The sequence below is a fragment of the Aureobasidium namibiae genome (assembly GCF_000721765.1).
Source record: "Aureobasidium namibiae CBS 147.97 unplaced genomic scaffold scaffold_9, whole genome shotgun sequence".
NCBI lineage: Eukaryota > Fungi > Ascomycota > Dothideomycetes > Dothideales > Saccotheciaceae > Aureobasidium > Aureobasidium namibiae.
The window spans coordinates 92,537-119,317 of NW_013581200.1; the positions used below are offsets into that span (position 1 = coordinate 92,537).

General features: G+C 51.3%; 11 protein-coding genes across 11 annotated transcripts; 5 read left to right on the forward strand and 6 right to left on the reverse strand.

Moving 5' to 3' along the window:
* Positions 1-471: 471 nt before the first annotated feature.
* M436DRAFT_47278 (adenine nucleotide alpha hydrolases-like protein) lies at positions 472-1,352 on the reverse strand (the record flags this gene model as incomplete). The annotated part of the gene is made up of 3 exons (XM_013571558.1): positions 472-690; positions 746-1,154; positions 1,225-1,352. Coding segments are annotated over 3 exons (756 nt in total), but the record flags the coding sequence as incomplete, so codon positions are not given.
* A 1,590-nt stretch (positions 1,353-2,942) lies between these two features.
* M436DRAFT_82045 (uncharacterized protein) lies at positions 2,943-4,711 on the forward strand (the record flags this gene model as incomplete). Its single annotated transcript, XM_013571746.1, has 2 exons — positions 2,943-3,052; positions 3,106-4,711. 2 exons carry the CDS (start codon positions 2,943-2,945, stop codon positions 4,709-4,711), a joined length of 1,716 nt encoding a protein of 571 aa, XP_013427200.1.
* A 416-nt stretch (positions 4,712-5,127) lies between these two features.
* On the reverse strand, positions 5,128-6,753 carry M436DRAFT_82046 (glutamine synthetase/guanido kinase; the record flags this gene model as incomplete). The annotated part of the gene is made up of 4 exons (XM_013571747.1): positions 5,128-5,158; positions 5,214-5,906; positions 5,956-6,265; positions 6,321-6,753. The coding sequence occupies 4 exons, from the start codon at positions 6,751-6,753 to the stop codon at positions 5,128-5,130; spliced, it is 1,467 nt and encodes a 488-aa protein (XP_013427201.1).
* An 898-nt stretch (positions 6,754-7,651) lies between these two features.
* M436DRAFT_63950 (short-chain dehydrogenase/reductase family protein) lies at positions 7,652-8,761 on the forward strand (the record flags this gene model as incomplete). The annotated part of the gene is made up of 4 exons (XM_013571669.1): positions 7,652-7,713; positions 7,866-8,125; positions 8,179-8,645; positions 8,705-8,761. 4 exons carry the CDS (start codon positions 7,652-7,654, stop codon positions 8,759-8,761), a joined length of 846 nt encoding a protein of 281 aa, XP_013427123.1.
* Positions 8,762-9,070: 309 nt separating this feature from the next.
* M436DRAFT_47138 (UPF0041-domain-containing protein) lies at positions 9,071-9,669 on the reverse strand (the record flags this gene model as incomplete). The annotated part of the gene is made up of 2 exons (XM_013571527.1): positions 9,071-9,263; positions 9,326-9,669. The coding sequence occupies 2 exons, from the start codon at positions 9,667-9,669 to the stop codon at positions 9,071-9,073; spliced, it is 537 nt and encodes a 178-aa protein (XP_013426981.1).
* Positions 9,670-9,927: 258 nt separating this feature from the next.
* M436DRAFT_47452 (NADH dehydrogenase, alpha subcomplex, subunit 2) lies at positions 9,928-10,396 on the forward strand (the record flags this gene model as incomplete). Its single annotated transcript, XM_013571590.1, has 4 exons — positions 9,928-10,013; positions 10,083-10,189; positions 10,249-10,281; positions 10,338-10,396. 4 exons carry the CDS (start codon positions 9,928-9,930, stop codon positions 10,394-10,396), a joined length of 285 nt encoding a protein of 94 aa, XP_013427044.1.
* Positions 10,397-10,592: 196 nt separating this feature from the next.
* Positions 10,593-11,485, reverse strand: M436DRAFT_47551 (aromatic ring-opening dioxygenase LigB subunit; the record flags this gene model as incomplete). Its single annotated transcript, XM_013571607.1, has 2 exons — positions 10,593-10,799; positions 10,862-11,485. 2 exons carry the CDS (start codon positions 11,483-11,485, stop codon positions 10,593-10,595), a joined length of 831 nt encoding a protein of 276 aa, XP_013427061.1.
* Positions 11,486-11,983: 498 nt separating this feature from the next.
* Positions 11,984-13,096, forward strand: M436DRAFT_47040 (Phospholipase/carboxylesterase; the record flags this gene model as incomplete). The annotated part of the gene is made up of 7 exons (XM_013571504.1): positions 11,984-12,057; positions 12,119-12,130; positions 12,184-12,268; positions 12,321-12,343; positions 12,410-12,422; positions 12,534-12,800; positions 12,872-13,096. 7 exons carry the CDS (start codon positions 11,984-11,986, stop codon positions 13,094-13,096), a joined length of 699 nt encoding a protein of 232 aa, XP_013426958.1.
* A 1,158-nt stretch (positions 13,097-14,254) lies between these two features.
* Positions 14,255-16,992, forward strand: M436DRAFT_47721 (uncharacterized protein; the record flags this gene model as incomplete). Its single annotated transcript, XM_013571633.1, has 2 exons — positions 14,255-14,398; positions 14,452-16,992. The coding sequence occupies 2 exons, from the start codon at positions 14,255-14,257 to the stop codon at positions 16,990-16,992; spliced, it is 2,685 nt and encodes an 894-aa protein (XP_013427087.1).
* Positions 16,993-17,834: 842 nt separating this feature from the next.
* M436DRAFT_72964 (DNase I-like protein) lies at positions 17,835-21,146 on the reverse strand (the record flags this gene model as incomplete). Its single annotated transcript, XM_013571748.1, has 3 exons — positions 17,835-19,189; positions 19,252-20,884; positions 21,009-21,146. 3 exons carry the CDS (start codon positions 21,144-21,146, stop codon positions 17,835-17,837), a joined length of 3,126 nt encoding a protein of 1,041 aa, XP_013427202.1.
* Positions 21,147-21,923: 777 nt separating this feature from the next.
* On the reverse strand, positions 21,924-26,483 carry M436DRAFT_47486 (SNF2 family DNA-dependent ATPase domain-containing protein; the record flags this gene model as incomplete). The annotated part of the gene is made up of 3 exons (XM_013571599.1): positions 21,924-22,102; positions 22,160-25,985; positions 26,037-26,483. 3 exons carry the CDS (start codon positions 26,481-26,483, stop codon positions 21,924-21,926), a joined length of 4,452 nt encoding a protein of 1,483 aa, XP_013427053.1.
* Positions 26,484-26,781: the final 298 nt, after the last annotated feature.

A 26,781-nucleotide genomic window follows, 5' to 3' on the forward strand; every position in this document is an offset into this window, starting at 1 on the left:
TTTGAGCGCGCGTTCCCTGGCCTCCATCAATGCGCGTTCCTGTGCTTCGTAGTAGGCAGAGTGGGGTGCTGCAGCAGAGTTATCACGCTCGTCGTCCGAATCGTCGAATTCAGAGGTTTCGGCCCCAGGGTCGGCGACGGCGCGTAATTGGGGTGATTGCAGCAGACCGCGCGAAGGAGAACGCAGAGTTTCTGGGCTTTCGCTGCGATTGCTGCCGAAACTTCCACTACGGCCACTGCGGCCGCTGCGGCGACTGACGTCTGAACGGGCGGAGGTCACGCGACTAAGGGGCTCTCCGTCCGGTGCGATTTGATCCGGGCGATAACCGATGGCTTCGGCGACCATGCGGGCTTCTTCCTCTGCATCTCGTGTTTCTAGTTCGGGGAGGGCGCCCAGGCCGTCGCCGGGCATGATGCTCAGGCGATGCAGGGGATCTAGAGTGTAGCCTGCGCCGTTGGCGGCGGTGTTGTCGCTCTTGTCGAGGATGTCGCGGTAGCCGCGGCGGGTGGGATCCTCGAGTCTCTGTCGCTTTTTCTTGTCGCGCTTGGAGGATGGGCGGACGACGATGACGGGGACGGGCGAGTGTTGGAGACAGTACTTTGATACGGAACCGGGTAGTAAGCCTTGGAAGCCACCCAGAGATCGACCTCGTGTACCGACGACTAGTATTGCGGGCTCGTAGATTCTGATCTGGGGGGTTGTCAGCTTACGACAGCGTATGGTATATACTCGGCAACAAACATACCATGCGCTGGATCGTATCTTGGATCTTGCCGATGGAAAACTCGAGGATGATGTTGATGGCCTTGTCTTCGGTGTTCTTCTCCTCGATGCGTTCGAGCATGCGATTCGCCTCTTTACGATAGCTGCGCTCTCTGCCTCCTCTGTCGCTTCCGCCACCGGCCCATTTGGCTGCCTCTTTGCTGTCCTTCTCAACGACCCTCAGACAGACGACTTCATCGCCGTCATCGACAAGTTCGTCAACCAGCCATTCCAGAGCAGTATCCGAGTAGTCGTTCACATCGGTGCCGCAGAGGAAGGTACGCGAGCGTTTGGTGTACTCATATTCGCGATGCTTGCGACTCAGAGTCAGGGAGAAATCCGAAGCGTCGCGATTGTCGAAAGTGTCAAACGAGACACGAGGCTTGAACTGACTATTAGAGATTGTTTTAGTAAGGGCCATGTAGAGGAAGGAGTCTGTGGGTGGTAGTATGGGCTGCTCACGTAGGTGGAGGAGGGCTGCTGAGTCGCCTGCCGCTGTTGGCCGACGTCTCCTTGATGGGTATTGGCCTACGACTGCGGCTGCGGCTGGTCTCTGTGGCTGGACCGCCAGCGACTCGGACGTTGGGCATGAACTGGACGGACGTCCTTCGAGCGGGGTTGTTGTCATCGGAGCTGTGGAAGCGAATGGGCAAGGGGCGGGGCTTGTCGGCCGTGTTGTAGGAGCTCCCGCCAAATGCTAGCGACTGCGAAGGAATCTCTGACGTTGCTCCGTCTACATTGTTCTGTGAAGGTGCCATCATGGGCGACTGCATCGGCGACGGGTCCATGACGGCCAAGCTTGCTCTCGCGTGGCAGAAAGCAAAGAGTGGAAGTTGCGGTCGGCAGGCACGGTATTAATTATTGGGCTACGTCGACACGACCAAGAGATGGCAGTGAATGTGATGACGGGCTTCCGTATAGTGATATGAGAATGAGTCTGCGCCTTACGGAAGAGGAGATTGCATGCGCTCTTGGAAAGTCGGTCGGCGACTACCTGACTCCAAGCAATGCGGTGATGCGGCCAAGCCTTTGCCCTCGTGAATGCCACGTCCAACCGTATCCACAGGTGCATGCGACATGAGCTGAACAACTACATACATACCGAGTACTTCTTCTCGTCAAACCTCTAGGCTTCAGCATACGCAAACAACTGTGTTGAAGCACTGTGTGTTTGCTCATGTAGGCAGTCTGTTGATCTCCTTCCTGCCTTCGTTCATGGTTGATTGTGGGGAGACGTGGAACGTGCTGTTGCTGTCAGCCATTTGATTTCACATGCGTCGGTTCTTCTTGCTCCGAAACGCTCGACCAGCCGCACACCTTGCTATCAAAAGGCACCGTTCTTTCGAACCCGGTAGCATTGTCCGCTGAGATGCCCTCATGTTCCCGGCTTTCAATGGACAACCTCAACATCTCAAGAACTTTCTGCATCTATATAGCACGTCGAGTACACCGCCCACAATGACGAGATATCGTTCCCATATCAACAAACGACATAATCGGGCTCAAGCGAACGTCATGATGTGCGGTCTTGAAGTTATTTTGAACGGCCATGAGGTTCACGTGTTTCCTTCGGAGACAATCTGCTTCATTCGATGAAGCTGCTTATCTTTCTGAAGCTAAGATGTTGAATCTTGACAGAAACCTCGTATCCCGCAATGTCAATCAAGTCAGGCACAGTAGCATTGGCAATGTAAGCTACGTAACAGACTGGAATCTTCCTGCTACATTGTCACCGTGTCGTCGCTTGGTCGTATATGAAGATTGATCTGCGTCGAGATAGGCCAGCATGAAGTCTGTCAACCTTCTTCTCCCGTCGGCAATTCGGGAAAAATCACCGCGGGGAGCAGTTGAACATTTACCATCTTTCCTCTCTCCATGTCTTCACGTCGCAGAGACTTATCAATTCGTACTCATGCCAGTACGGCTTATCGTAAACTCTGGAGTTGCTAAGCTCGAGTTGTCCACGGGAAGATCAATGCGACATCAAGTTCCATTGCAACCTTACTCCAGTGATCTTCAACGAGCCTCATGCGGAGTCACAGTGACAATGCAGGCTAATTACATTTGATAAGATGCCTCTCGTCAAGCAGGCCTGCTGTAAAAGCTAAGTTGTGTTCTCCTTACAAGTCTGCGCTCAGTCGTTCCTCGAGTATTCATTATTTGTCAAGAGGTCCGAAAACATGTTCTCGAGACTTGCTTCTGCATTGACTTTGGTACTATCTTTGGTGGACGGCCAATTCAACAATCCACCTGGTGTGGATATATGGTGTGGAAAAGCTTACAGAGACACGTATGCGCTCCGAGTCCGTTGTGGTGTCGTGACAGGTTTGCTGATAGGCATAGCAATGCTTCCTTCAACCCAGGAGGCTGGTTTGAAGAACCAGCCAAGTCTGAAACCCCTTTGATTGACTTCAAAATCAAGCCTAGAACGAACTTGTATCTAGAAGACGACACTGTCTCATCGTTCATCGTTGACGCACCAATGAACTGGTACCGCGGACATGCTCTACCTGACAGCAACACTTCTATACCATCAAGCCACAGCTCAGAAATTATGCTCGAGATCAAAGCTGGAAACCAATCGCTATGCTTGAACAAAACGTCCATCGCCCTCGGATCCATGGACAATGAGATTCCCTTCGATGTTTCCTCTCTTGCCGTTTCGCGCGAACCCCATAACATCACTATTGTCGGTACTCTTGCAGGCCACATGAGCTCCACCTTCACCGCCACAACCCGGCTCACGAAACTGCCCCTTCGAAACGACAACGGCACCGTGACGCGCCTCGACAACCTGTACGGTGGCCTCTCAGTCCGTAAAGGCTTAGCAAAACAATGGACTTCTTTGTTTCCCTACACCTACTACGTCCAATGGAGCTTATACTGGAACGCCAACATCTCCACCTTGGACGACTTTGCATCAATGGGGTACAATGTGATTCACATTGTCCCCACTGGCGATTTAGGCAATACTCCCTTCCCCTGGGATGAATTCCAACCTTACCTCGATCGCGCTGCTGAGCTAGGGCTGTACTTTATGTACGACGTACGTTGGGATTACACAAATCTGACTACTATGGTGGAGCAAGTGCAGCGTTTGCAAAACCATCCTTCGATTTTACTCTGGTACACAGCCGATGAGCCTGATGGAAAGTCCGTGCCGACAAACTCGACAAAGATTGCCTATGACACTATCAAAGGCATCGATGCTTATCATCCAGTGTCTCTGGCACTCAACTGCCGGGATTTCTATTACGCAGACTACGCGGCGGGTGCTGAAATCGTTCTTGAAGACGTCTACCCCATCAGCACAAACGCTTCTTGGTCCACTGTGTACAATACACCCTGCAATGCAACATACGGCTGCTGTGGCTGCGACGACTGCGAAGGCAGTTTTGCCGACATCTCCACCCGGCTAGACGAATACGCTTCCAAAGACTCTTTGCTGGGATGGCAAAAGATCCACTGGGCGGCTCCTCAAGCATTCGGCAATGAAACGTTTTGGACTAGATATCCCACTGCTGCTGAAGAAGTGGTGATGAACATGTTGAGTATCAATCATGCGGCCAAAGGCATCGTGATGTGGGATTTCCCCACAAAGGATGATATCCTCAACGTGACGAACAAGTTGGCCACTGTGCTGACGAAGGAACCAGTGGCGGGGTTTTTAATTGGCGAAAAGTTGGTGCAAGGGCTGAAGGTCAGTGGTGCTGGAAATGTGGATGCTGCGGCTTGGGTTGGGGACGATGAGGTTTTGGTGTCTGTTGTCAATCTTGACTATGGCGACACGAGGTCTAACGTTACCGTCTCGTTACCTGGAGAGGTAAAAGTTGCAGGGACTCTAGAAAGTCTCTGGGGTGACGCTTGTTGGGCTGGTCATGGCGACAAGATCTCTGTCGACAAACTTAAGGGTCTGGATGTCTCTCTGCTGCTGCTGAAGCGTGCGTAGATAACACTGCTGTGTATAGAGATGAGAAGAAAGTCTTCTATCCACAACAAAATTTCTGCATCTGACATCTACAAAGACTTCGTCGTTCCCAGAAATTGCATACTGGTATCATATCGCTCCATGTCAGTTGAGCGAGGCTAGATATGACAGATTCCAGTTGGTCCCGAGGCGCGTAGGGCTGTGTCGCTTTGGGAATGTGCTTCTTTCTGTGTCTGCTGCGTTGGGATGGTAAGAGTTGCTGCGTTGGGTGTGGTTTGCCGCATTGGGTGGTCTTCCTTCTGGTAAACAAGTGTGGGAAGGACATGAAACATACCAAACAAAAGCTGCGAATGGGAATCGTGCTTCACAGAGCCAAGACCTGACATGTAAAGTTGTCATGCATAGTGTTGAATGTCATCGCAAAGCACTGACTGCTTCTACACTGTCTCAATGTAGCGCTTGAACTCCCTAAGCACAAATGATTGTCAGCGTCGTGTCTTTGCTGGAATGAGAGAAGACTTACCAATCCGTGACTGCCTCGTCCCACAGTCTAAGTTCATGTTCGCGGGTTCCAGCGAAATGCTCCACAAACTCGTCGCCAAAGACTTCTCTCGCAATGCTGTCCTTGCTCTTGAACGTCTCGACAGCCTCTCTCAAGCTTTTGGCCAGTCTGACACCCTTGTCCGATGTACCACCGACATCCTCACCCTTGCCTAACGGGGGGATAGGAATCTCGAGCTTCTTCTCTACACCCCTCCATCCCAATGCGAGGATAGTTGCCAAAACAAGGTATGGATTTGTGTCTGCGCCAGGCACGCGAACTTCGAAGCGAGTTGATTTGGGAGAAGCGGTAGGAGGAGCGATGAGACGAATACTGGCGGCGCGGTGCTCCAAGCCCCAACTGACTGTGACAGGCGCCCAGAAGTTTTCGACCAGACGCTTGTAACTGTTGATTGTGGGTGCGAAGATGGGCATGACATATGGCAGACCCTCGATCAGACCAGCGAGGAAGTGGCGGCCTAGATCGGAAAGGTGTTTGATGTCCTCGTAAGGAGCGTTGGGGTCGGGTTCGCTACGTGCGAAAAGGTTCTGCTTGGTATCCGGATCGCATAGCGAAACATGCATGTGACCACTGTTTCCTGGCAGATTCTGGCGCGGTTTGGCCATGAAGCAGGGCGTGATGCCGAATTTGCTGGCGATTGACTTGACGGTAAGCCTACGATTATGTTAGTTGAGCTTAGAAAAGTGTAATCTCTTCAGCATACTTGAACAGGGCTGCGCGGTCTGCCATGCCTCTGATCTCGCCAAACTCAAGAGCAGCCTCGAAAACACCGGGACCACTCTCTGTATGCCATCCCTCAATATTGCATCTGAACTTCTCGCAGGCGTCGTAGATGCCGTAGTAGTAGTCTTGGTTGTGTACCGGCCTTGTCACACTGTACCCGAACATGCCCTCGGTCAAGGACGGTAGAGCAGACGGAGGGTTCTCCTGCAGGAACTTGGATGTGCTGGACGAGTTGCGCTCGGGAGCGGTAGGATCGGAAGGGGCTCTGAATTGGTAGAACTCGTACTCGGCTGTGTAATCATGGCAGTCAGACTCATGTTTCCAATGTATGCTTGGTACACACACCTCCTGCCATGGCACTCATGCCTTTGGCCTTGATCTTGTCGACGGCTCTTCCCAAGACACTTCTCGGACAAGCCGACACGGATTGTCCTTCGGGCTCATAGAAGCTGACCAGGAAGAAAGGCACATTGTTCTCCCAAGGTATCCTTCTGTAACTTGAGAGGTCGATCTGGGCTGTGAGATCTCTGTATCCGTTCTCCTTGTTTGAGATTTTGAGTTCCTTGAAGTAGGTCTGATCGTGCATATCCCAGCCAAAGATGACCGAGCAGAAGCCGAAGCCTGAAGATGCGACCGAGAGGAACTTCTTCTTGGAGACCAGCTTGCCTCTCAGGATACCGTCAATGTCGCATCCTGCAAGCTTGACGCTCGTGTCATTCTTCAAGAGCTCGGGTAGGTCTTCGAGCTTGAGAGCTGTAGGGTCGTCGGTGATTGCCATATTGACTTGGGCTCTTGATTATTCAAGAGATGGAGAATGTGGCAGTGGTTGACAAGGAGGGGACAGGTGTTTATTATGGGTATCTCTGTCGAGTCGCAAACTTGGATGCATACGCGACATGGAGCTGCCCCGAAGATAAGCGAATGCGGGGCGTCCTGCACTGCTGCTGATCGATCCCTTCCCTGATTCTCCACGGCTCACTCCTCCTGTCCCGCCGATTGGATATCCATATCATCTCACGTGCTGTGTTTCTGAGAATGGGAACTAACCCTTTCCTTGTGCAACTGCAAGAACAGTTGTTTCTTGCTGTATGCCCTACTGTGACATTGGAATACACTTCAGGTTACATCATATCCAAGCTGATCGACCCCACAAAAAGAGCACCTACCTTCGTGTCGATACAAGTCAAAGTTTGTCACATGTACAGTCCGCGGCATTCATGATGATTCCTGTCTGAGATAGACGATCGTAGACCAGACACAAGCTCGTCGCTCTTGGTATGTGGTTTTCGATCAGACTTGAAAGCTCAGTGTATCTCAGGCGTGGCATATACCCAGTTCTTGTTTGTGAGGGAAGACTTGATGTGACAAAGCTTACGAGTAGGTAGTACCTCCCTTATCACGTAAAACATTTCCGATTTCGGCCCGGCCAGCGGACTCACTGACCGCAACGATAGCGAGTCATCCCTTGGCAGTTGGTGAAACACATGTCAACTCCAGATTTCTTCTTGATACATTCAACATCAATCCTCTCTCCTGTTCTTCTACTGCTCACTTCTACTGCTCTCACAAGGTATGGTATAGCTTACAAGGTTGCAGAATACTCATTCTGACTTCACTAGAAACTACAGCTCCCCAAGCTTTATTCACATAACTTTTGATAAGAAACATCTGCAACCATGAGCTCCGAAGGTAGAGGTCGTCTCGCTGGCAAGAACGCCGTCATCACTGGTGCTGCTGGGTAAGTGCTACTCTATCTCAGTTCTAGTCCCCTGCTGCATTCTTTCAGTCAGAAAAAAGCACACCTTGCCACCATGATACTCTTCCACCATTATCATTCCACCCTTGGCAGAACACCTGGGAAACACAGAGCTTGTGCTGACAAATGAACAGTGGTATTGGTCTTGAGACCTCAATTCTGTTCGCCCGCGAGGGTGCCTCTGTTCTGATGTGCGATATCTCGAAGCCCGCACTCGAGAAGGCACTTGCCAAGGTCAAGGAGATTGTCCCCAACGCTGCCGGCAAAATCGAGACTACTATCTGCGATGTCAGCAAGGAGGCCGACGTTGCTGCAACTGTTGAGAAGGTAGACCCTTGGGGCGGTCTTGATGTCATGTTCAACAACGCTGGTATCATGCACGCCGACGACGCAGGTCAGTTGTTACCAAGGACCCTATCATATCTCCTGAAACTCACACGGTTGTAGACGCTATCGACACACCAGAGAAGATCTGGGATCTCACTCACAACATCAACGTCAAGGGTGTCTGGTTTGGCTCAAAGCACGCAGTGCAAGCGCTGCGCAAGCACAACAAGACCAAGGGCTCCATCATCAACACTGCTTCCGTCGTCGCTCTGGTCGGAGCAGCAACACCCCAGCTGGCGTACACAGCCAGCAAGGGTGCTGTTCTCGCAATGACTCGCGAGCTCGCCATTGTGCACGCACGCGAAGGCTTCAGATTCAACGCTCTTTGCCCTGCTCCCCTCAACACCCCCCTCCTGCAGGACTGGCTGGGTGACGACAAGGCCAAGCGCCAGCGCCGTGAGATTCACTTCCCTACTGGACGTTTCGGTGAGGCTATTGAGCAGGCACACGCTGTCGTCTTCTTGGCCAGTGATGAGAGCAGCTTTGTCAACGGAACCGACTTTGTTGTCGATGGTGGCATGACCAAGGTATGTTGCAACGGATGTCCGAAAGGTGTTTTGGTGCAATGGCTAATTTTTCGAAACAGGCATATGTCACTCCTGAGGGTCCTCCGGCTCCTGCTCCTACTAACCTCGCAAAGTAAAAAAGGCTGAGGTTATTTTCATGAGTTCTTTGGCGCATGGCTAATTTTGCGTGGAGCAAACGGATGACTTGATGACTTTTTCTCCCAAGCAGCAAGGTTATACAGTTTTTTTTGTTATGAGGTAGCATTAGACCAAGACTATTCATCTATCTTGCCGTCTCTGTATCGGTCCAGCGGATCAAATCCGTGAGGGGTAATGTGATTGCCGTCTATGGCATATTCTCTGTTTTGTGTCGCAACAGATGTGTATCATGGAGAAGTTGAGCGGAATGCTAGATAAGGATTGCAGGCAGAGTCGGCGAAGGGTGTTCAAACCTTCTTGGCGTTCTCATAAGCACCCTTGGGGTCCTTAGCGATGGCCTCGAGTTCTCTCCCCTCCTGCTTGCCAGCCTTCTTGAGTTCCTCGGAGATGGTATCGCCCTTTTGAGCTTGTTGCCAGAGGAGGATACGCGAGACCTGTGTTGCGCCGACGCAGAAGAGGAGGAAGTTGACGGAAGCAAGGCTACATGGATACAGTCAGCATTTGACCATATATGAATTCAAGGACAAGTCGTGTGCTCGTACAAAAGGTTTCTGGGCTTAATGACGAAGCACCAACGGGTCCAGATCAGACCAGTAGCCATAAGAGCACCGTTCTGAGAAAGAGATAGCGACTCGACGGGACGAGCGAAGTCGGCAGCACCGGCAAGGACAAGACCCCACTTCATGATGGGAGCCCAGAAGTGAACAGTCTTGGGGCCGACGGGAGAGGACCAGAGCTGTTGCAGGCGAGACTGAGGAGGTCCAGGGATTTGGGCATTGGTGTCGGCTGCGGACGAGTATGCGCGTCTCTGAGCGATGGGCTTGCCGGTGTTGGCGGCCTGTTGGCGGAAGGCATTGAAGAAACGGAGACCGGCTCTGAACGACATGATTGCAGTCTTGTTGGTGTGTGAGACTGAGTGGAGATGTGAGGGAAGTTGCGCTTGAGAGAGAAAGAACGAGCGTCGCTGCTGCTTGCTTTCCGGCGATATCTCCAAGTGACCCGATGCCGCAATGCGGAGCCAGAGCGGAGTTTGTCTTTGAGCGTCTGCCGTTTCCGCGAAAGCCTTGGCGTATGGTCAGCAACAGTGACACTTGAACTGTCCGCGAAAGTGAGACTTGATCAATTGTTCCACACACACACAACCATGTCGCTCAAACAATCATTCTCCAAGGCGCTCAAGGAGTTGCGCTTCCACCACTGTCAAACCTCGGAACACAGCGCCGCCGTCCGGTAACTTGCCATCCTCTTTGCGACCTTCGATCGCCATGCGCAACCAGCATCCTGACAAGTCGACAACAGCTCGTTCCTTACCCAGCAATATCCTGCCATGAAGAAGGCCAACCCTCACACTCCCATCCTGATCCGCGAAGCCCTGGAGGTCGAGCCGAAAGTCTGGGCAAGATACGGTCAGCATACCTACAACACAACCTACGGAGAAACAACCACTGATGATGTTGTCAACCAGACTTTGGAAAGGAGAAGAGCGCAAGTCTGAAGGGTATGTTTGGCTCAGAAGTGGGGTACAATGCACCAGTACTGATATTCTATCTCCAGGTCTCGACAGCAAGGCAATTGAGAGCAAGATTGCCGAGTTGGTCCAACAAGCTCAATAGATACCCCGTCCGAATTCTTTCATCGTCCGTTCTTGCTGTATAAAATTTGCGACTACCCATCCCATCACCTCTTTGGAATCTGTCCCTGATCATCAAGTTACCACACATCAAACAAAATGCATTGCATTACATCCTTGGAAACGTCCAACGTTTTATCAAGACTTTGTGTTCTGCCAATTATGAAGTCTACCCAACACTAAGCTGTAACATTGCCAACCTCACCAAATCTGTATTGCGCCCAAGACATGCTACCTTGAGGCAGAGTCCAAAGCTGTTTACCGATATCACTCCCCGCAGCTCCAGCACCAATGTGAATAGGCAGCAAATGTTCGAAAGATGGGTGTGCCTGTCTTGCATCACTTCTGCGCAACAAGTCCGCCATTGCCTTTTGCCTGTTCTCTGGCTGTCGCGATTGTCAGCTTGTTGCTCTTCATCGTCCAAATCTCTGAAGAGGGCCAAACGTACCTGTTGCTCCGCGGCCTCCTTCAATGCAGCGTCAAAGCTAAGAGTGTAAGGCATTGGAGCCGGTCGCTGCATAGCCTTCCACATATCCCTCAGATTATGCACAGCCATACCGCTTACTATCACCAGAATCCCCTCGTCTCTCAGCCCTTGCATTGCCACTCCGAGTCTGTAATGCTGGTCTGCATCATCGCTGTCAAAGAGTGAGACCTGCACCAATGGCACATTCAGAGGATTGCTCTCGGGATTGAAAGCAACGGTGAAAGGGGCGAAGACACCGTGATCTAGACCCCTGGGGACGCCTTTGGCGTCTATACCTGCTTCCTTCAGTGCACCCAACACCCGGGAAGAGACTTCTTTGCTGCCGGTGTTCGGATACTTTAGTTTGTAGTAATGTGCTGGGAATTGATAGAAGTCGTAGATCAAGGGAAGTTGTTCTGCTGTGTTGACCTCGATGGTGTTGCGCGAAGCCTGCCAGTGTGCCGAGAAGACAACCACAGCTTTGGGTTTGACTTTTTGCGTGATCTCCTTGCCGATTTCTTGGAGTTTGGTATAGGCTGGATGGTCGTAATCTTCAATAATGTTCGGTCCGCCATGGGAGAGGAAGTATACTGGTGTACGAGGCATCGGGGATGTTGAGTATAAGTTTGAATGTGGCTGTTTGGTGGTGACGGATGAAGTGTTGTTCAGTGGTGATGCAGAAGCACGTTGCGTGATAGTCCTGGCCCAGCGAAGCAAAGGTGTAGAAAGAGGATATAGAGAGATAGCCAGGATGAGACAGATGATTGATGTGAGCATACCAATGCGAACGTATTGCATCGGGGATGAGGTTGCTTGTCGTCCACGAGGTTTTATATTCTCGGTGATCCGTGTAGTTGTGTAGATGCTTCTGCGGTTCATATATATCTCCTTTGCTATACGGCAATAATTCCGCGGTGCTTACAGAATGTTCGGCATATGGATTCCCGAGCTTCGTGATGCTTGATAAGTGTTTACAGAGCGTTCCAGAAGCTTGGACGTTCGGTAGCGCCTCTCGTTCCTGCGCGTCACCAGCTCGAATCTGTACTCGAGCAACATCATCCGAGATATACAACCAAGGTTATATTCATCATAGCTGTTGACAAGATGGCTGCAATCGTTCTTCCCGCTGCCAGAAGGCATACTTCGACGGTTATTGTCATGCATGGCTTGGGTGATAGGTAAGTTGAAAGAGCTATCAAATCTTGACCTTCAAGGATCGTTTTATTGACTCTGCGTTAGTGGCCACGGATGGTGAGCGCGACAAATCATCAGGACAATATACAGCAATACTTACTTCGATGGAGGTCTTTTCTGGCCGACATGTGGAAGGGCAAGTTCGAAGAAACTTCTTTCATCTTCCCCAATGCACCTGAGATCCCCATCTCTGTGGTATGTGCAATATGCATTCCCTTCAAGATAGCATTTTAACTGACGACTACAGAACATGGGAATGAAAATGCCCGGGTGAGTTATCTCGATCAATGCCCCTGCTCGAACAAACAGCATTTGCTGACCTCTGACCATCTGCAGCTGGTATAACATTGTAAGACCTCGCAATTCAGCAAATGTTTGCACGCTCTCTCCTTGGCATCCATATCTCTGACGACATCAAGAACTTCCAAGTAATACGATACTGACAAAGTTTGCTTGATAGATGTCTTTCGATGATATTCAGCAACACGAGGATGAGGCTGGCATCACCCGTTCGCAAGCATACGTTCACTCTCTGATCGCAAAGGAGATCGAGAAGGGCATTCCTTCCGAGCGCATTGTCCTCGGTGGTTTCTCTCAAGGCGGTGCTATGAGTCTTATGTCGGGTGTCACTGCTCCCACACGCCTGGGCGGCATCTTCGGCCTCAGTTGCTACTTGCTGCTCCGCGGCAAGCTCAGAGACATGGTTCCCAGCGAGAGCCCGAACAAGGTATACACGATCCCCAGAATCGAGATGGGAAATCTCACCCTGCACATCTATATCATGCTAATCTGAAACAGCAAACCCCAATCTTCATGGGCCATGGAGATGCCGACCCGGTTGTTCGTTACGAATGGGGCCAGAGCACTGCCAAAGTCCTTCAGGAATGGGGCTGGAACGTCGACTTCAAGACATACAAGGGTCTTCCTCACTCTGCTGCTCCCCAGGAGATCAACGACCTGGAGCGATACATCAAAGAGAGAATACCAGATCTCGGCGACAAGCCTCTTCCCTCCAAGGCCTGACTGCAGCAACCTGCTCGATCTGCTGGGATCGGAAAAATCTGGTTTATGATTCCGCTCTTGATCTGCTTGCTAGTCTTCTGGGGATGGAGCCGCAGACAAATAAATAGAGTTAAAACAGAATAGACAAGCTACATGTTCGTGCCATGATTATATTACTAGTATAAATTCATGTCGTGTATAAGAAGTACTCGAAACTCGTCCGTACTTGTCCGTCGCGGTGATTGTGAAGGGTGATCAGCTCTCTATTCGCGACTCCCGCATTCGCATCTCGCAAATGCAAAAGTCCTGTTTGCATCTTCCATGCTGTTGTCCAGAAAATTGTAGCTATCAGCCAAATCTCCAAACAACTTTCGTTTCATAAGATCGGCAAGATATTGCCCTATCGAGAAACATCACAACAAGGCGATCTTGAATCCTCGTCTCGCATCCTCCTACGCAAACACAATCTATAAAACATGTATTTGACAATTTCGACATGCGCTAGATTCGAGCTTGGTACCGAGAACAATTGTCCGGGATCTGACAGCTGTGGCAAGCAAGGTGCGACACTGACATTTCTTTCTGTCTGCCCTCCGTCTGTCTCGCACGGCCCCTTGTCCGCCTGTACCAACGTTTCATGCAAAGCAGGTTTTCCCGCATCTCCCTTTTTCTTTGGCACCAGAGGATCCATGTTTCCAGGAATATGCACGAGATGCGCCATCGTTGCGCGACTGGACTGCAACTTCGTTTCTTGAATCGTGCCACCGCGATGGACGCCCATCGAGAACCGAACCGGGTGCGCGGTCTGTCATTCGTCAATGAACGTGCTTTGCTCCCCATAGGGCGAAGCATGGATGATGGAGTGCTCGATATCTCGTTACGATTTCAGGTGCACGCCACAACCGCCGTGCTTGCTTGTGATTAACTTGATCTTTTCGTCCAGGGATAGGAAGGATGCGTAGGTCCTTGTTCCCCGCTGTGGTAATAATAATGTGGCTAGCCGGCACGAAATGTCTTTCAGGTGTGGTGTTGCGTAGTCCTCCTCGTGTCTCTTTTTATTTGCCTTTAGCCCTATCACTTTTTCCCGTTCTCACCTTGTTTTGTTTACTTGACGCTGCTGGCAGTAATTATCGCTACAGGGTATAGAGTATCTTGCACCGCAGCAGGTCGGTTTACGATATGGAAATTCATGGCTTGGACAAGGCGGATTTCGCTGCCCTCATGCAAGAGCCGGTCTCTAGTCCTGAGAGGACGTCGAAACGACAGGTGATAAAGGCATTTGCTTCCAAGCTGAAGAGGAGCACTACCAAGAGAGGATCACCAGTGCGCTGCGTTCTTCCTCGATCCCGTCTTACAATTGACTGATACATCTACAGGGCGTGCGTTCTCACAAAAGTCAACTTCTGGATGTTCCCTCTGTGGTCGTCGAATCCCAACCCAACATACTCGCCGAGTGGGGCAGCAAAAGGTCAACCGAGTTGCCCCGTCCATCGAGAGATTCGGTAGTCGGACAGTACTATGTCGGCAACATCGCCAAACCATCACACAACTCACCCAGGTCAAGTCCCAAGCAACTGAGCCACGAAGATCTTGTCAACTACTTCGCCGGAGCACCAGAATTTGAGATCAGATCACTTAGGCCCAGAGTCAGCTATCGATGGAAGCTAGATGAGGAGAGCGGAGAACCTCAAGACTTTGTCGATGTCAGCCACCGGACTTTTGAGGCTGCTACTCTGCGGCGTCGCGAGAGAACGAGACAACTTCGAGATCTGGTCGCAGAAGACGCAGAGGGCCAGATCCCCATGATGGAAGTTCCGAACATGCTGAGTCTCAACGGAAACGAACCTGGAACCATCGGTCTGGAATACTTTTTGCAAATGCCTCTGGCGGATAGTAAGCGTTGCGCAGAAGACGAGGATGAAGCCTTTCAGGCCAAGAGGCAATTGCTGGCTACGTCGCCGGAAGACCTAGAGCTCAGGCCACTCAACTTGGAGTATCTGATTCACAGACTGAGAGAGATTGGTGATAGTCGACATCCTAGATCTACCGACGAACACCACGAACGAAAACGCGGCAATCGTACAGCTGATGAACTCCATACGGAACTGTTCTCAAACCTGCTTGTAGAGCCTGAAAGGGAAGAAGACGACCCTCCGTTTACAAATCTCGAAGGTCAGGTTGTGGCACTCGCGAGAGTTCTGGTGACTACTAAAACCTGGTACGACTTCAGCTTGGTGGAACATCGAATACGCTTGGGCCAAATCTTATGGCCATCGACAGATTATGATGACGAATCTGCAAATGATGTTGAGGATCCGGCGACGCCCAGCGAACGCGATATTCTGCTCCTTCAAATCGCTCTGGCTTGCGAACTGTTGATCCGTGTTGAGCTCTCTGGATTTCCCACTTCTGGCTTTTCAAGGAAGTTGCGATGGGATCTGGTTCTTGCACAACGCTTTTTGGACAGCATCAACATTGCACCGAAGACATCAGCGGAAGATGAGAGTCCCTGCCGCAACAGTTTCATGTCGATCGCTAGTTTTGTAACAGCAAGGGAGAGCTTGGACGAACCCCGGACAGAGCCAATCATGTTCCCAAGACATGAAAAGAGACAGGTAGCCGGCTTGCTCAGATTCGCCGAAGCACTAGCATGGCCACACACAGAAGAGATTCAAGAACGCTTTGCCGAAAGAGTGAGAAGGCACTCGCGCGACGCAGGCAGATTCGGCGTCTACGGTGCAGCTTTAGGTACGCCTAGCCAAGTGCTTGCTCAAAGCAACTATTTCGCTCAACAGAAGCGGCCACAGGTTGGTCGCACAGCGACTGCACAGTCATTACAACTCCTGCCTGCTTCAGCTTATGGAGCAGATGCTTTCGATCTCGGCGGCTGGTTGAGTCGATCTTGGCTGACAGGCTTTGTGTTGCCAGGCGAATCTACTTCTCACCTGCTCATCTCGACATTACTGGAGAATTCGCCTTCGGCAGTGGCTGCACTAGGCGATGCGGCCAACCTGTACCAAGGCTTTGTCTACAAGTCACGCAGCTACTGGAGCAAAAGCTGCGTTGTGGGAAGAGTCATTGCAGCTGCTAATGGTGCGACGGACTGTATGGGCTGGATCTCTTGCAGCAGCGCACCCGTGGATCAACGGGACGGATGGGCAAACCTCGAAGTCAAAGATCTGCCAAACTCTGCCACCCCTCGCATATCCGACAGCACAGTTCTCGCAGCCGACTCGGCATTCATACCTGACGAGAAGATCACAGTCACAGACACCGAGTTCACCTGGCCAGTGGATGGCTTCACAGTACTAGGCAACGAAACACAATACCTAGGCTTCAGCCTCCTACCCACAGGCACAAGTTTCGAACTCAGCGCTGCCGTTGCATCAGACGAACTCTCCCCCAACGACGCACATCTCGCACCCATACCAACTTCAGTAGCATGTCTAGAGTTCAGTGCAAAGCGCAACAGCAGCTCACGGCCACCAACAAAAGTGACGCTCCCACTCCTCTACGACGTCCACTTCATCTCCGCCACCCCTTGTTTCCCAAACATCTCACGACCATCCACACCAGCCACAACCACCTCAACCTCAAAGTCTCGCTCGCGCTCAGGCACCGAAGCTCTGTCAAAGGAGCTACCTGCACCTCCCACGCATCCTTTGCATTGTTCTTATGCCGTTGAGATCATTCCCGCGGCAACGATCCTAGCAGATGACTTTACAGATACGGTACACCTCGGCGACGAAACCGTGGTTCTGGACTGCAGAGGTACTGGAGAGCTGCAATTGCTGGCCAGGGCCTGGTGTGCCAAAGTCGGCGAGAATGCTGTGGTGGGTAGAGTTGGAAAAACGTGTTTGGGTTGTTGTGTTAGAGAGGCAAGAGGGTTGGGCGTCAAGGTTGTGATTAGGATTTGAGAAAGAATCTGCTCCGCTTTTTTTTGTTTTCTTCTCTACTCTTCGATTCTTGCTTGCAATGATTTGCTTGCCCTTTGATGTCTTATGTCGATACCCCTCTCTATTTTTTCTTGAATTTCGATAATTGAAATTGAATTGTTTTTCTTTTTCCTTTCTTTTTTTTCTTCTTTTTAGCATGGAGAGAAGATTGATTGGGGATCCATATAGTAAAGCGTTTTATATAGCACACTGCCACTGTTCCAGTCTGAGTATACCATCGTATAGATGAAGCATAACCCCCTCGCGACTCCCTCGCAGATGCCATTTTCCGAAACGATTGACGAGAGTGAAAGAATCGAGTTAGGCTTTCCATACTAACTTGAAACAGTATCACTCAAACAAGAGGCAGAAGAGAACTCTAATCATCGTCTTTGAATTGCGAGGCAGATACGCATCAACCCCTGACGCTGGATGTTTTCTTTGCAAGTCCATCGAGGAAACAAGAAACAGAGAAACTTCAAAGCATGCAAGCAACAGAGTATTCGAAGAGAAGAAGAGCAAAGAAGAGTGAAGATGGAAGATGGAAGTGGGAACCGCCAGCGAAGATGACGGAAAGGCAAGAATTAACGAACAAGTGCGTATCACCACGCTACAGCACTCTCGTTGTCATCTTTTGATCGAGTGATGCTTGTCTTGTATACTGCCTGCGTTATTTTGAATCTGGGATTTGCGCTGAAAATGCTTGTCTCCAAACGAAAACCCAAGTCTGTTTGTCCTCATCTTCGTCTCCATTTCCATGCTTTTCTGTTCATCCCCATCCTGCTCTCCTCTTTCCATTCCTTACGACCTCCACAACCAGCCACTCATCCCATAAACAACTCCAAGAACCTAACCTTCCTCTCCTCTGTCGCTTGCCTCTCTTTTTCCTTCCCACTCTCCCCTTCCTCATCTTTAACAACACATCTCGCCACCACGCCTGCAACTCCTCTGATAACACCCAGCCTCCAAGCCTCCTTTCCTTCTTTCGGCAACTTCTTCCTCAAATGCGTCGGAATGCTTGACACAAATTCCGCCGGGGGAGGTTTGGCAAGTAATTCTGGATGAGAATGCTGAATCGTCGCCATAATTTCAGACGAAATGCGATCCAGCAAACTCGTGACCAGAATGAAAGAGATGGAATGGCAAGGTGAGGAGGACAAGATTTCTTGAGCCCATGTGCGTAGATCTTCGGAGCTGGCTTGTTGGGAAGTCTTTAGTTTTTCTTGTTTGCGGAGGCCTTCATCCAGAGTATGCCATAGTGCTGGCGTCACAACACCATCGGGAATGGCTTGAAGAAACAGCACGAAAAATTCGCCCAGACATTCCAATTTCTGGATATGTGTGAGGGTGGAGGAAACCACAGTGTCAAAAGACACATCAGTGTCCAATACCTCTGCGATGTCAGCAAGCGCTTCTGCTCGCTGGACTTGATCGCGGAATGTCCATGACGCTGACGCAAAAGGCCAGCCTGCAGACGTTTCCCATGGAGGGGGAGTGCTGGAATCATTCAACATGTCCCACTCGGCGGTGACGCGCACACTCAATTCCTCTATCACCTCCGTCAGCCTGAACAGCTCACGCGGCGCAGACCATCTTACAGGTAAAGCCTCGTCGTCACTAAGCACAGAGCCAGAAGATACACTGCCACTCTTGTGTTTGCCGCTATCCGGTTTCTGCCTTTGCAGCTTGCGAATCCCACCTTCAGGGATGCGGATGAGTTTCGAGATGGAGTGGCCCAGAGAAGATTCCAGCCACGTTCCGCGCAGAGGGATAAAGTGATCGCGTCCGTTTTCGACGCGAAGCACGAGTATGTCTTCGAGAGATTTGATGCCTTCGTTGAAGGCACGTGCAAGACCGAGGTCTAGGATCCTCAATTCCAGCTCGACGTTGAAGGCCTGGCCGGGCTCGAGTGTGCGTTTGCCTGTATTGGTTGATAGCTTTCCGGCGCCGTCGTCAATTTGGAGAGAAACCCAGCTAGGACATAGACCTGGATCTTGACCAGGTCCTACGGGTCGATCAATGAAGTAGACGGTTGCGGGGACTTGACCCGTGTTTGCTATGGTGAGGCCGCGGTGCTTGTGCATGGCGTATCTGACTTGACCGAACCATACACCTTCGAACTTGAGTGGATCGCTGTCTGGTATCCCTGGTTCGCTGGAGTGGGGACGGTCAACCACGACTAGAAAGATAATGATTTACATCAGCGTTTCATGATTTGATATTCGGGATTTCTCTACAAACCTGTTACGTTTGGTCGGCCTTCGTTCTCTGCTCTGTCCAGTTCTCGTGCGACTTCCTGATGGATTTTTGACTTCAGTTCTGGCACCACAGCGTCGTACTTGAACGAAAATACAGCATCTAGTGGCTTGTGGTCTGACGACAAGACTCGTTGATGGGCCACATATGCTTCCAGATTGATCTCGTCAGCAAAGCCCTCTTTTGTGATGACCGTTCCCTCTGGAGCGTCTTCATATGCATCATCATATGAACCAGCTTCATCAGCGTCTTCGTCCGGATCGTAGTCGTATAGCATTTCTTCGTCCTTGCCTGCTTCATCAAGGCCGCTGTTCTTCATCTCTTCGTCCTTTTTTCTGGAGTCCTCTTCTTCGGCGATTGTGCTTTCGTAGGCTAACATGTCGCGTCTTGTTCGCCATAAAATGCGATCACACCAACTGGGAGCACGTCTTTTTTCGCTGGAGTCAAAGACGCCAACGCTTCCTGCATCGTACTTGTAAGTTGGCAAGAATGTGATTGGTCCTTCTTGCCAGCCTTGGAAAGCCTTTCTCGCTTTTTGTTGTTGGTGCAACTCGTCATGTGGCAGAAGAGAAGATAGCGTGGTATGTAGTGACGCTGGGTCACTAGCCGGGTCGAGCACGTCCTCGTCGTCAGAAACTTCTGTGTGTTTACTGCTTTCATCGTCGCGGGACCTGACGGTTGAAACTTGGGATACTCCAGAGTCAGTCGACATCCTGTTCTCCCTCCGTCTTTCAATAGAAGCTCGCTTTTGTGCGATCTCCTTGTCAACCTTTTTGCTCTGCTTCTTCGACAAGTCGTACTCGTTGCGGGTATGAAGCATCAACAAGCGACGAACGTCTTCGCCAGGAATGCCCTCGAGTCTGTAATTGAGGTCTCCAACAAAAAAGGCAAGATCCGCGTCATCAATCCCTTCACCGACGTTTTGCGAAAGACCCATCGAATCCGTGATGGGCTCGAATTTGGTGCGGCTCATGACTTGTCCATAGTCCCAGTTTCTGCGCTCAACGGCACCCTTGTCTGTACCGGCAGCAAGATGGGCATTCACAAAAACAAGGCGAGTGGTTTCTCCAAGAACGATTCGAGCGGTAACAGCACCTTTGTTGCCCATGTAGCCCATGAGGCCTGTGCCAACACTGGTAGTGCTAATCGACTTGATGTCCGCAGCCACGTCTTCCGAGGCATAGATAAGCAAGAGCATGCCTATAAGCTGTTGCTCTGCAATAAATTTATAACCTTTAGGAAGATGCGCCTCCATCTCGGATTTCCATTTCTGCGCCACCGAAGAATCCGTGTATGGCCTAAGGGCCTCGGCAGCCGAATTGACATCCACAATCTCCTGGAGCCCGAGGAGGTAAAGTCCAATATCGTTGCCGCCGGGGAGTAATCCAGGGTCGTTCTGCGGCAAAGTGGTTTTCTTTCTCGCGTAACGTGCTTCTTGGTCTTCCACGCCTTCGCGATCGTCCAGTGAGCTTCTGTGTTCCGCTATCGCATCATCTTGCGACTCGGTGTTGTCCGAGACCGAGAGATCAGTCAGTCCCTCTGCGATTCCTTTGCCATCGATAAACCATGCGATATCCTTTTCAGCGCCCTTGTACGCCGCAGCATTCCAAGTGCCAACCTGTAAGAAAAAGTCAATCACATGACTCAATACATCAGGAGAGGCTTCAGCACTGGGGTGGTGCCTGCGAGCTAGATAGCGTGCGAGCCCGCGACTTGGCAAAGACCTGGAGAGAGCAACGAACCTTGATCTTGATATCCCTCGGCCTTGTATACTCGGACCTTCTCGCGTACACCGCCTGACTCAACGACTGTTGGTTCGAAGTAGGAGGTTGAATGGATTCTGGGTAGCCACCAGGCAGGGCATTAATCACTTCCTGCATCAGACTGCTAGAAGTGCTTGTCGGCCGAGATGATTTTGTGCTCGACATGTTGCGTGCTCATTTGATTGTCGCGGCGAGGGCTTCGCAAAGATGGTGCAAGCGCGGAGGGTGTTGAGTGAATCCCTGAGCTCCTTGCGAACCGTTGCTGATGCTTCCGCTTAATAAGAGAGGTGTCAAGATTTTTGGAATGTGTCCAAGAATTTTTCACTGCTGCAATCTGTCCTTGCGGTGTAACGATATCCAGAAGATTTCCAATGAGGCTCAAATTGTTAAGTTGTAGGAAAAGTTATGGTCCATGTCCTCTCAATGATGTTTCCCGCGTGTGTTCGTCCGCGGGGAGCAAGATCGACCCAAAAAAGCTTGGCCCAGACCTCTGCGGTTGCAAATCAACCCGCATGACATCGACAAAACGGGGCCACTTTTCTATCCATCTGCTGCGCCTCACTGGTATGATATCAGTGTTGATATACGAGGACAAGGCAAAGGATATCAGGAAAACAACAAACGAGAAATCATCAGAATCGATTGTCTCATCTAAGTATACATATGACAGGTTTGCTTTCGGCGTCCCTCGGCGTCGAAGCACAAGTGGGAGCAGGCAAGCATTTCTGGCTTCTCATGCTGCAATCGGCTCACTTCATCTCACCCCCAGAACGCCAAACAAAAGACGCGATGTGATAATAATTCCAGCGACAAGAGAAAAGGATATAGCAATGACCGGAAGGTCCAAGGACCGCAGCGTGCTGCATGATAGGAATAATAATAAGTAGTCGTGCTTTATGAAGCCATACCGCCGTCCACATCGCCGTCGGCTATCGCAAGACGCTGCTTGAGAGTCTTTGCTTTTTTGCCAGTAGTCTTCTTTTTCTTCGAAGGCGGACCTTCAACAACGCCAGGTACTGGTGTCGCTGCACCAGAAGGTTTGTTGCTGTGGTCGTCGTCGAATCTTCCTTCACCTGTAGATATTTCGTTAGCACTCGTCATCAAATCATCAAGACTGAGATCACTCTTACCTTCATGGTACATGTCATCCATGCTGATCTCCTTCTTCTTCGTAGGAGCCTTCCTCTTCTTTGCCTTGTTCGGTTCTTTGGCCTCTTGCTCGGCAAATTCAGCTTCTTTGCGCTCAATTTCGGCGGCTTGATCATCATCGGCCAACCACAAAGCAATGTCCTTCGTGCGGTTCTCTCTCGTCGTACGTCCGTTGAAGTCGACTCCCTTGTCACCATTTGTAGCACCGGCACCACCAGTAATGACCACGCGTTGGACTTCCTCCTTCTGTAGAGCACGCTTGCGAATGCGCTCCTCGATAGTACCACGTGTGATGAGACGATAGACCGTGACCTGTCTTGTCTGACCGAGACGATGCGCACGATCCATGGCCTGGGAATCGATGGTGGGGTTCCAATCACTGTCGTAGAAGATGACAGTGTCGGCAGAAGTAAGGTTGATACCAAGACCGCCAGCGCGAGTACTGAGTAGGAAGACAAAGATCTCGGGAGTCGACTGGAAAGCTGCTACAGTGTCTCTACGGTCCTCGAGCTTTGTCGAACCATCCAGACGGCAGTACTTGTAGTTGCGGTACGTGAGATATTCTTCCATCAAGTCGATCATGCGAGTCATCTGGAAGTAGAGCAACACACGGTGGCCACCCTCCTTGAGCTCTCTGAGAAGCTTGTCCAGTTGAGCTAACTTGCCAGAGTCAGTGACAAAGCGGCGCATACTCGGGACTTCAATTGTTGTGTAGCCCTGCCTCTTGTTGATTGGCTCAGGCAACAGGTTTGTGATGGGGTAGTCAGATGGTGCAACCTTGCTCGACAAGAGTGCTTGTTCAGTCTCCAAGGTTATGGGGTTCAGCGTGTTTCTGATGGGAGAGTTGAAGAACGTTGTTTCCTTCTCAACGATCGAATGTTGGCTAGGGCAGACGAGTTCGATCGGAGGAGCAGCAGCTGTAGGAAGAGAACAGGGTTCGATATCACTGTAACCAGTCTGCTCTGCTGCCAATCGAGAGACATTCATCAGATTGCTCAGATAGCCCTCGCCCGACACGTCTCCGATCAAGCTTGGCTTGGAATGCTCAATAACATTAAGCATGGAGTGCGCAGGCACGTAACGCTCGCTGGAATCGAGATAGTCGCCTTGCTTGAAGAATGTTCGCTGCTTCGACTGCCTCTCAAGCTCAACCGCGCGATCGAATATGCCACTGCGAGCAGCTTTCGAGACTTCACTGGCCGAGTGATCCACAAAACGCAACCATGAGAATGCTCCTGCGCTCTTGGTGTTCTGCTTGATATGTTCTGGATCCCAGATACTCAGCATGTGCCTCAGCCACTTGTGTCGCCAGCCAGCTCGCAAATTGTCGGGTCCAGCCAGATCCAGTCGACCACCATCAGAGCCGAGCTGTTTCGGTAGCCAGTACTCGATCAGACTGCGTACCGAGTATGCGAGGTTAACGAAGTTGCCTTCTCTACTGAAGGATGCGGTCTCTGCCCAGTACGACACAGCAAGTGGTGAGGTAGTGTCTGCACGCTCGAACAGATCAGGGTGGTTACAGACTTTACGGAACTGCATGACCAAGTTCATCAACGTGGCAGTGTCCTGATCGTCTCCGACAGCCGCCTTCTCGATCAGGTCCAGGATACTGATCTTGTTGCGTAGATTTGCGTACAGAGCTCGCTGGCGGTATGTGAGATCACAGTATACGTCCTTCTCCACCTTGTCGCCGAGTTCCTTCTGCACATGCTTCTTGACACGACGCAACATGAAGGGCTTGAGAATCATATGTAATCTCTTAAGCTGGTCCTCGTTGAGTTTGGTATTACTCTGCGCGTGGCTTTCGATGTCCTTAGAGAACCAATCACTGAACTCGTCGTGTGAGTCGAACAAACTAGGCATGATGAAATGCAGCAAAGCCCACAACTCTTGCATGTTGTTCTGAATTGGTGTACCGGTCAGCAAAAGTCGGTTGCGACAGTGGAAGCCCAGCAGAGCCTTCCATCTCGAACTTTGTGAAGATTTGATGGCTTGAGCTTCATCCAGAATCATGTACTGCCAGCGAATCTTCTGAAAGTATGGCGTGTCCTGCACCACAAGCTGGTACGACGTTACCAAAACGTGGAAAGACGACTCTCGGCTGTAAGTGATATGCTTGCGATCCCAGAACTTGCGCAAGACCTTACGGTCCTTTGCATTGCCCCAGTACGGTAACACCTTGAGGGTTGGAACGAATTTGGCAATCTCCTGTTGCCAGTTGTGAAGTGTGGAAGCTGGAGCAATGACGAGGAAAGGACCCCAGATGTTGTGGACCTCAGCCAGATATGCCATTACCGAGATGGACTGTACAGTCTTTCCAAGACCCATTTCATCGGCCAGGATACCGTTGATACCTTGCTCGTACAAGTTGACCAGCCAATTGAGACCCTTGAGTTGGTACTCCTTGAGTTGGCACGTAAGCATGTTAGGCTGCGAGACGTCCATAGTTTGCAGACTGGTGGGGTTCTGGAAGTTCATTTCGCCATCGTCGAACTGTGACATTTTGTTCTCGCCATTGGGATCGTTGAAAGCGCGCGCTCTGTCTTGTGCCTCTTGTACTGCATTTTGAGCATTGGCCATGGCGGCCTGGCGCAAGGCAGTCTCGTCCTCTGCATCAAAGTCAAGATCCTCGAAGTTCGTGACCTTCGTGCTAAGATTGGCGAGGCTATCGGGCAGGTCGATTGTATTAGCACTAGACGGACCTGGCCTGATGGTCTGACCAGAAACAGAAACGTCGTTGGTCGAGTTCTCAACTTCATCAGTCTTGACCTTCTTTCCAATGAAATGCGAGTACAGTTCGGTCTGAGAGATCAAGAAGTTCAACTTTCTCTTCTGTCGGTTTGCTTCGCGCTCGGCTTCAGCACGTTTGGCGTTCTCCAACTCTTGCTTCTCAGCCATCTTGCGCTGGTCACGTTCGTCTCGCTCATTGCGCTTCCAGAAGGACAGCATCTCACGCATGGCACGCTTTGCGCGAGCCTGTACGTCTTTGGTGCTCTTGTTGGTTCGAAGTTGCCAGCGACGTGCCTCTTTGGATGCGAGCTGTGCAGTCTTACGCATGTTGCCTTGCTTGACCTCGAGCGCCTGCAGTCTGGTGCGAGCGACCTTCGAAGCGCTGACCGAAATGTCCTTCCAAGTCTCGCGATATATTTGGTCGTAAGTCTTTTCGCCGGGTTCAATATCCTCCATGGGCGTTCCTTCCATACCGTCGCTAGACGTGCCGCGTAGACTTCGAAGTCGCAACTCTTCTCTTGGTGTAATCGGAGGCATGTCTTCACCGCGATCCATAAGCGCTTGTGCTTGAGCGGCGCTGTCCTTCTCGGCTTGTTTCTGGGCCTTGCTCTTGCGAGGCCGGTATCCTTTGGCGCCTTTCTTCGCTTTCGCATCTGTTGCAAGGTCGTCATTAGCTTGGAAAGACGACATAAAGCCTCCTTCTAGGTTGGGAGGCCCGGGCGAGTCTCCGAGGAGAGCTTTGCTGGGAAGGCGGCCATGTAGGAGGTCTTCGGTGTTCCGTATCTTCTTACCATATTTCTGAACGTCCTTGAGAAGTCGTGATTTTTCGTCTTCGTCCTCGAGATCTTTGAGCTTCTCTATGGCTTCATCGCGTTTGGCCGTCTCGTTGAGTAGCGTCCTCTCGCGCCTGCGCTTTCGCTGCATGTCCTTCTTGCGCTCCTTCTCCTCCTCGGCGTCCTTGACACGCACCTCCTCTTCAGCTTGCTTCTCGTGTGTAGCAACAAAGTGATCCTTGGCGAGGTTTGCATTTGCGTCGAACAGTTCGAGGTACATTCTTGTCGAAGCTTGACGGCGTTTCTGTGGCTCTTGTTAGCGCTGCCTGTTGATACAAATTACGGGTCGTCAAACCTTTCGCTTTCCCAGCTCCTTTTGTTCTATTTCGATCATGCGCTTGGCGGATCTTGTCGTCCATGCGGCCATGGGCCCTTCAAATCCAGGGGCTTCAACATCACTCATCTCAGCTGCCTCTATCTCGGCATATGCAGCCTCGGTAGCTTCGACGGTGAGACCAGGAGGGCCTGTAGGATAGGTGGTCGTCGAGGCGGGCGGCGCAACTGGAGGAATGTCCCCGTTACGCTCACGCTTGATGTTGGTGTTATCAATGACGGGAGCGGCAGCTGGAGGGGTGGGCGCAGGATAGGACTCGGGGACAGAGACAGGCGCAGGGTGAGGTGCGAGGTAAGGTTTGACTGATTCGCGCGGTACTTCTGGCGAACGACGTGCAGGAGGGGCTGCTACTGGGGGTGGAGGCGGCGGAGGTTCGGATGGGCCACTGTCGGAGAGGAGATTGGACATTGACATGGGGTTGGCAGAGCGGGCAGGAGGCTATTCTGTGTCAGCGCATGGCTCACAGGCGATGTGTGGTAGTGTACTGACGTTTGGCGTCTCTGTGTGTGCAGCGCTAGGGCGCGAGCGGTAAGTTGGCGACGAGGGTGGTAGTGGGTGATGCATCGGAGTCAACGGAGGCAGTTGGGGGCCAGGATGTGAAGACTGGCTTGTGCCCCGTGGACGTGCAGGTGTGTCGTAGTGGTATCCGTTGCTCTCGCGATGTCTGTCAGTAGCGTCGGCGCCATGGCTTCGAGCCTGTATTGTG